Source organism: Aspergillus viridinutans (genome assembly GCF_018404265.1).
Source record: "Aspergillus viridinutans IFM 47045 DNA, scaffold_1, whole genome shotgun sequence".
NCBI classification, from domain to species: Eukaryota; Fungi; Ascomycota; class Eurotiomycetes; order Eurotiales; family Aspergillaceae; genus Aspergillus; species Aspergillus viridinutans.
The window spans coordinates 1,324,209-1,332,357 of NW_025091217.1; the positions used below are offsets into that span (position 1 = coordinate 1,324,209).

Here is an 8,149-nt window from a genome sequence, read left to right on the forward strand (position 1 = left end):
GCAGAAGAGGTGGCTGCGATCATTGACACGGGAATTGGTCATCTTGAATATATCGCGACGCGATGGCGCACGGACTCCCTGCTGATTCCGGTTTCAGAACAAGCTCAGGGCCTTTCACGTGAATTTTGGAGCCGGCGGGTCATTTCCTCCCTATCAGCCAATCATATTACGCCTCCCCAGCCATGCGCTCATAGTGCCTGACCCAGCCTGAGGCGTCCACGGAATGGTGCGCCTCAGGTGTCATGGAGGAAACTATATTAGGAATTCATGGATACGATGGCAAAATTCAAGAATGATCTAATTATCTATCATTCATCTAACATATCAGTCATCAAAAGTCCAGGTATCTCCATATGCGCCGTTATAACTGCCAATAAAACCAAATATGCTACCAAAGGGGAAAAACAGATTAAGCCTTCTCCAAATGCTCAAGCTTGTGCTTCTCTTGAGCATCAGCCTCCAGCTGAGAAAGACTGGCCTTCCTGTGTCCCTCGGCCACATCCCGCACATCGGTGAAGTGAACCGTGGGGACGAAACCAGCAGACTTCCAGGCCTTGGAGATCTTGCCATAAAGCTCATCGACTTGCTCGAGGGAGAGACCCTTGGTCTCGTAGATGCAGGTATACACAAAGATGAATGCGATGAAGCAGAAGCCACCCCAGATGAAGAATACCTTGGACTGCAGGTTGGCATTGCCAGCGCCGCTGTTGACCATGTAAGGAGTAGCGTAGGCGATGGCCCAGTTGAGCAGCCAGTTGGTGGCGGTTGTGATGGAGAGACACTTGGCACGGGCCTTGAGTGGGAACAGCTCACCAGTCACAACCCAAGCCACAGGTCCCCAGGAGCAGGCGAAGAAGAAAATGTAGATGCAGACGAAGGCAATCAGGACCTTGTTGGCCACATCGGACGAGGCTGCAGTGCCAACGATGGCGACGATGAGCTGGCTGACGCACATGCCAATAGCTCCAAACATCAACAGAGGACGACGACCCCACTTCTCGACCATGTAGAGACCGGGGAAGGTGGACATCACGTTGACAATGTTGGTGATAAGAGTAATGACAAAGGGGTTGCTGATGCCAGAGGCCTTGAAAAAGGTGGTTCCGTAGTAGACTAGAAAGATTAGCGAAATCCGAGTACTAAAAGAGACGAGTACATACAGATGAAGTTGACACCGGCCAACTGCTGCAGAGCCTGGATACCACAACCGGTAGCCAGCCGCTTGCCGATGGAGCCGCGAAGGATCTCGAGGTAGCTCGCGGTACCCATGCTGAGCTCGTATTCATGGTTGGCCTGGATCTCGGACAATTCCTCGATGATGGCTGGATCGTTGACATCCATGCGGCGAAGACGGGCAAGAGCCCTGGCGGCGGCCTCGTGCTTATCCTTCTTGATCAGGAAACGCGGAGTTTCTGGAAGAACCAGCATACCAGTCACCAGGATGATAGCCCAGGAAAACTGGACGGCAACTGGAATCCGGTAGCAGCCAGTATCCATACGATCCTTGGTGGCGTTGTTCACAATGGCAGCAATCAGCAAGCCAAGGGTGATGGCCAGCTGATAGGCCCCGACGATGGTACCACGAATCCATTTGGGAGCTGTCTCGGATTGATACAGGGGAACTGGTCCTGTCAGTACACGGCCACCAGGAGGGACAAAAGATGAGTAACATACTAGTCGCAGAAAGAAGACCGACACCCAGTCCGGCGAAGAATCTGCCGGCGACGAACAATGGAATTGAAGTGGCGGCGGTCTGAAGAATGACACCAACGCAGAAGACGACCGTGTTGATAATCATACCAATGCGTCGTCCAAAGTAATCCGCCACAGGCGCGGCGCCCAGAGCTCCGAAGAAAGTACCAGCAGACAACAGGGAGACGATCATCGACGATTGAGAGGATGTGACATCGGGCCAGTTGTCGTCCGGATTGATGTAGCCGGTGGAGAAAAGCTCGCGCCAGTACTTCATGGCAAGGATGCCGCTGATGGTGCCGGTATCATAGCTATATACAGTGCTTTGATCAGCTGCCGTGTCAAAGTGATAACGAGGCCGAGTTGGAGACCTACCCGAACAGAATCCCACCAAACGCAACGAACAAACCAATGATGATGGCAGGCGCCGCAGAGCCCACTGCATCATCGGGCTTTCTGATCATGAAGCCCATGATGAAAGTCGAGTCTAGTAATGTGCAAAGGCAAAGGACAAAGATAGGACCAGGAACCCAAGAGTATTGGAGTCGTCACGGACAAACGAGTTCCTGAAACAATGACACAATGGCAGTCGAGGATGGAATGGAAGAGAACGAAGAGGTCAAGGAATGGACGATCACCCCGGGGTATGCGAGAGATTTTATACTCCCCGAACCGGCTTCCTGAGAGTCAACGTGAGTGAAAAGGAGAACCTGGGGTCCCTCGGCCTGGGGATAACCCCGCCATATCCACAGAGGCAAAGCACGAATGCTGGTTGGCCGCAATCAGCTTCCAGGCGCAGTCATTTCAAAACAACGGCCATGCCATGGGACATCTGGAGTCTGGAGTCCGGAGTTTCTCTGGAGGAAAACGGGGACTCGACGGAGGTCCAGCGTATGGGATGCCGAAACGGTCTGCAGCCCGTGGGGACTGGAGGACACACACGAGGCCGTTTGCATTCGGAATGGGGAAGTAATCCGAGGGGGTGAGGCTTCATTGGCCGGCGGCCACAAGGTCAGACCGCATCTGAGACAGAAAAGCAAATAGTCGGTGCCGTAGACGAATTCCAGAAACCCACTCGGTTCGGGAACACCGAATGGTTCATTGGTTGTTGGGGTTGATCAGTTACGTCGATGGCGGCTTAGACTTTTCCTCGTTTTAATTAGGGGCCCCTGAAGGCCTGGATGACGGGGTGTTTCCCAACTTCCTGCCGGTGTACACATTGAGACCGGCATTATGATCTTTGGAAAGAATTAAGCGTCAAAATGAGACCGGGGCTGTCTGTCTGACTGTCTGCATTCTGCTGTTTGGTTAGTGGGCAAGAATAAGCGAGGCAAAACCGAATGCGGGACCTGGGGAGGTGTTTGCAAACTGAGGTGAAGCACAAGGCCGGAGTCGGGAAGAAAACCTGGAGATGCCGGAATCGGGCATGATTGTCGGCCCTCTCGTGCCATTTCGGGCCACCAGCACGATCCCGGCCACTTTTCGGCCAAAACATCCCAATTTTACAGTTGTACGTAATAATAATAGAACCCCAAAATAACTTGCCAAGTGAAAATTATTCCAGTGGCTTGGCTTGACTACGGAGAATCAAGTCTTGTTTGGTATCTAGTCTACGGAGTAGTCTACTTACTAGCTGAGAGAATATTCTCGCAGCCGACAGTTGATTCGAATCTGGGGCCTCGAGGCAATATCCCCCCTTGCTTCTGGCCGCTGGCACGCTTACAGACTTACAGACGGAAGGGGGCTAAAGTGAACTCTGCTCATACACTTAGATAACAATAATTCAACCTAATAACAGACACAATCTGGACCGATCTGGATCCGTCTGAAACTGGGTGAATATGAGGAAGTAGAAACAAATAGAACCTGAACCATGGATCTAACTTCTGTCTTTGCCTCCGCCACTGGGATTATGGATTCGTTTTTATCAGGATACAGCATGGATTCTTCAAGTCAACAATCTAACAGACTAAGGTACCAAAGGTATGCTGGCTCAGTCGCTTTAACAATAATAGCCCTTAGACTAATAATATGTCTCTGATAAATCACTCACCCACAGGACGTAGACTGACTACTGCAGGCTCCCCACTTGGGGTGTAACCCTGCAAAGCAAGGGATATCACATCGTTTGTATTCCTCTCAATTGATGCCAATCGATACATAGGTAGTCAGTCCCTGTTCCTGTCCCCTCTCTTCCTCGTGGTGTCAAGTTTTCTTCCCATGACAAGTAGTCTAATATTCCCTACCCGTAGATTGGAAACTTCCAGCCACAAAACAAGACTTTCAAGAATCAGGATCATCAACGCCAAGCACTATTGAGTGATTTCTTGCCGCCACCCTGAACCTTGCTGATCATTAATTGCCACTGAAATTAAAGTGCTGACCCGAGTTCCAAGTGTCTAGCCAGTAACCCGACCCAAAGAAAAATATGTTAAACTGATGTGGCAGCTTTTGTTGACTTCTATGTACACTCAAATGCTATTGCGTACGGTTGTCCTCTAGCCAGGATGTTTGTGGTTTATATGAATTTATTACCTTCTGTCAATGTCATTATACCATGACTGAACAAACTACTTCTACTTTATTAAGGTAGCTTGGTTGACCCGACCCGACCAAAATCACCATCGCCAGATCAAAAAGAAATACCATGCCAACACGACGCCGGCCACAAGCTGCACCGAACCAATTAGCTCCCTTCTGATCCTGGCAAGAGTTGAACGGCCGGCCCCGTGTCTCCGCCGATATTCATCGCTCGGCGGTCTCCACTTGGAGTTCTGCTCGGCCTCGTACTCTGCTAGTCCTGGGTAAGCATCATGGTAGGGCTTGGGCCGGGGTGGTGCATTCACAGTGCGGCTGGCCAGACCGCGCGGTGACGGAAGTGTAGAGCTGGACGTACTGGAGGATGGGGGAACGGAGGTGATCGATGGCGAAGAGGTGTGCAAGTCGTGTTCGGAGAGAGGTAGGACAGAATCGGGTGAGTTCGGCCTGGGGAAGTACAGCACTAAAACAATTGCTCGGATGAAGAGGATGGTAAACGTAAATCCAAAAAGAAGACCGTAGTGGATGAAAATGCCCAGCTGATCCGGGAGAAGGCAAAGATGGTTCTGGATCGTAGACGAAGACCGCTCACTCGGCTTCCCCGTTGTCAGATCAATAGGATTCCAGAGACTGGTGAGTAAAAAGCCAGGGTAACGGACGCCCATTGCCCAGCTGAGACTCTTCACAGTGATTTCCTTGGGTGAGCCACTGAACTCGCGATGGGAAAGCTCGCAGTAGTCATGGTCATCGCCAGAGTAGACCTGCACCAGATTGGACCCAATCTTGGAAACAAGATCTTTTGAGATGGTTTGTGTCAAAACATTCTGATACTGATAGCCTCCACCAAGCCTCAACGAGTTCGGTTCGTCCTCTTCGAGCCCCCCATTGGAGGAGGGAGGATAGCGTTCTCTAAAAGGTCCACATGGTGTAGCCGGCCTGCGGTACAACGGCACATGGGTCAAGAGAATGGTTGGAAGACCAAGAGCTTCCCACTGCGGTTCCTTGGCGACCGTATTCTCCAACACCTCCACGGCGTCGTGCTTGAAGAGACGGCCTTTGCTCCCCTGGGTCTCGTTGCGCAACATAAGCAGTTCTTCAGTCTCGGCCTTGGCCATATGCCTCGGCACTTCATCGAGGAAGTCCTTCGCCTCCCTCCAGATACGCTCATTAGGCTGCTCTCCATCCCCCGCTCCAGTACCGGAGCTGCCTGTCTGCGGATCGGGCTGATCCATCGCGCTCAATGAAACCGTATCAATGGATACGAACGTGTGGTTCCCAATCACGTCCACACGATTCCCTTGGCCAAAGAATGACTGGAACCGTTCACGGACAGGCACCTGGACCCCCGACCCGAAGCCCAAGTCATGATTGCCCGGTAGACTGGCAATCATCCGTCGACCTCGAGGCTCCGTAGAATGTCCGTCACCTTCATTAAACTGATCAGAAAAGATCTTGACGAATCGATGGTATTCTTGCTTCCAGAAGGAATCCTTGTATTGCTGATATCGCTTCTCAGGGCTCGTCGTTGTCGATGTTCCCCACTCCCTCCCTCCGTCGAATAGGTCACCAAGGAATACGACCGAGTCGGGGCCTAGTTTTCTTTGGATAGATGTAAAAGAGCGACGGAGATACTGGTCAGTGTACTTGACCGTCAACGTCGAAAGCGGCCATGGCCGACCAGGGTATGTATGGGGATCGACAAGTTGAGGGTCGGCTATAAAGACAACATGATGCGGTGTGGCATCCCGGGGCTACAAAAAGTTAGCACTCCATCGATATAGCGATATGCCCAGATCACTACTAACCCACTTCTCCCACTTGTCCCAGACACACTTCTCCAGACTCTCCTGGAAAACAGTCCGTTCTCCCCACCATAGCGTCAAAACCCACAAGAGTATGAAGGCGTTCGCCACACTAAACACACGCCTCACGAATCGCCAGCAGATCTTTTGAAGTCCAGCTCCATGGTAAATATCTTTCGCCTCGCTGAGCGCAGCAGGCATTCTTCGTTCGCGTAGTTCCGTAAGCCATGTTCTGGCCCGCAACGGTAGCGCCTGGGTTAGACGTTCGTAAAGATTGGTAGGCTCGGCAAAGCGATCCCTGCGGGACGATCGATACGCGTGGGCACTGTCACTGCGTGGATAGGAGTAGCTCATCGTTGTGTTGTTGAGTCGAGGAGATAAGCAGGGGGCTTAGTGTGTGGGCCGCATTGCTAGAAACTCGGTGACACAGAAGGTTTTGGCGATTCAAACGAATAAGGGTATCATGCTGGGGAAATGGAAAGTAAAGGAGTGTAGCTGATGAGTAGGACGAAACCTCAGAAATATACAAGTAGGCTGTGGTTGGCAACGTTTAAGCCATCGTTGTCGTTGGCGAAGGAGATCTCAACGTGACAACACGGAGTACCTAAGAGCAAAAAGCTACGGCCGCCAAGGCCATTGCCATTCTTGGTTAGTAGGTGAGCAGTGCCGCTGAGGTCGCGCGAACTGGGGTGGGTCAGGTGCATGAATAAGCATGATGGGGTTGAGTGGTGACAAGGCAGGGTGGTCTAAGTGATAACAATCATTGAATGGGACCCAGAGCTAAGACAGTTCTTTATATGTGTCATAATATGTACCGATAATCCTTTTAGCTGAGATACATATTCATAGACCAGACCTAAAAGAGCGATCATATCTTTTCATGTTAGAAAGCAGAGTTGCCGTCCTTGATGGTGCGACAACCTTCGGCCGCCAGCCTTTAGCAAGAACCAACCATAAGGTTTCCCTGCTCCGCTAATTGAGGAGAATGGCGATAAACAGAGTAGAGAACTGGAATCAAGACTGAATTGAGCTTGTGAACGTCTAAATCATAAATCAAGATTTCGGCAATCTTTCGGGTCGGCATAGAAACTCCCACCTAACCTCTCAATTGCCTGACATCGTTCCTCCATATTAAGGGCATTCTTGATCCCACCTAGGCCTCTGCTGCTTGCTTCTGCATATGTTGTTTTGAGAACCCAGACGCCTCCAGTAGATGGCCATCCTGCGAAGAGAACCTGCTTATGTGGCCTGGAATGCTGCAGGGCCGACAATATAAAAGCTTCTTCGCTTTCAAACCAGGGTGCACCTAATTTGCGCATGTTGGCACAATGCGCGTCCTCTTCGGCTGGGTCCTGAGACCGAATTGTGCTATTGAACCGATCGAGCTGCAGGAAGCCAAGTTCAACACCATCGTAGCTCTGGAGTACGTATAGGCCGCCTTTACTCGGCCATCCATACACTGAAGTTCCTGGCCCAGCACCAAATGACGTTCGACCTATCTGGGACTGTGGGGGACAGTTCTCATAAAATGAATCATCTAACTGCGATGTCATAGTTGTTGAGGGACTTTGTTCTAGGATAAGGTAATTTATATATATATAGTTACCTACTTAGGATTGCTGCCAAGACCAACTTTATATTCTGCCCTGTTGCCTTGCTCTGCTCCTGTTCATTGGTCTGTTCTGTGACTACCTTCAGCAACCACACCCCATCAAAACTCCCTAACTGCCTACTTATTCTCTCTATCTCTTACCTACATCGGGGGTCAAAAGTATCCGGACACTCCGCATTTCCGCAACGCGTCAAAAAATCAACATTCTTTTCAACTACTAACCATTCCATTAAAATGAGGTCGTTTGGCACCGAAATTAGTGGAAATAGAAGGCCTAAAGCTGAACTATCATCTGAATCACACACAGCTATTTTATACAGCCTAGAGAACCAAGGGATCACCTATATAACTAGTAAACAAATTTAGCATTAGTTATAGTACTATTTATGCAACTAAGGAATACTTCTAACACCATAAAACCTTAAAATTAAGGCCTTAAATAGGTAGACCCCAAAAGCTTAGCCCCTCTGCTAAGCATTATATCTACTAGATGGTTCACCAGAGC

General features: G+C 50.3%; 3 protein-coding genes across 3 annotated transcripts; all 3 read right to left on the reverse strand.

The window, feature by feature from the left end:
* Positions 1–409: 409 nt before the first annotated feature.
* Aspvir_000371 (sugar porter family MFS transporter) lies at positions 410–2,165 on the reverse strand (the record flags this gene model as incomplete). The annotated part of the gene is made up of 4 exons (XM_043265507.1): positions 410–1,113; positions 1,161–1,622; positions 1,675–2,003; positions 2,068–2,165. The coding sequence occupies 4 exons, from the start codon at positions 2,163–2,165 to the stop codon at positions 410–412; spliced, it is 1,593 nt and encodes a 530-aa protein (XP_043121442.1).
* Positions 2,166–4,310: 2,145 nt separating this feature from the next.
* Positions 4,311–6,386, reverse strand: Aspvir_000372 (putative manganese ion homeostasis (Fr); the record flags this gene model as incomplete). The annotated part of the gene is made up of 2 exons (XM_043265508.1): positions 4,311–5,981; positions 6,036–6,386. 2 exons carry the CDS (start codon positions 6,384–6,386, stop codon positions 4,311–4,313), a joined length of 2,022 nt encoding a protein of 673 aa, XP_043121443.1.
* A 692-nt stretch (positions 6,387–7,078) lies between these two features.
* On the reverse strand, positions 7,079–7,585 carry Aspvir_000373 (uncharacterized protein; the record flags this gene model as incomplete). Its single annotated transcript, XM_043265509.1, has 1 exon — positions 7,079–7,585. One exon carries the CDS (start codon positions 7,583–7,585, stop codon positions 7,079–7,081), a length of 507 nt encoding a protein of 168 aa, XP_043121444.1.
* Positions 7,586–8,149: the final 564 nt, after the last annotated feature.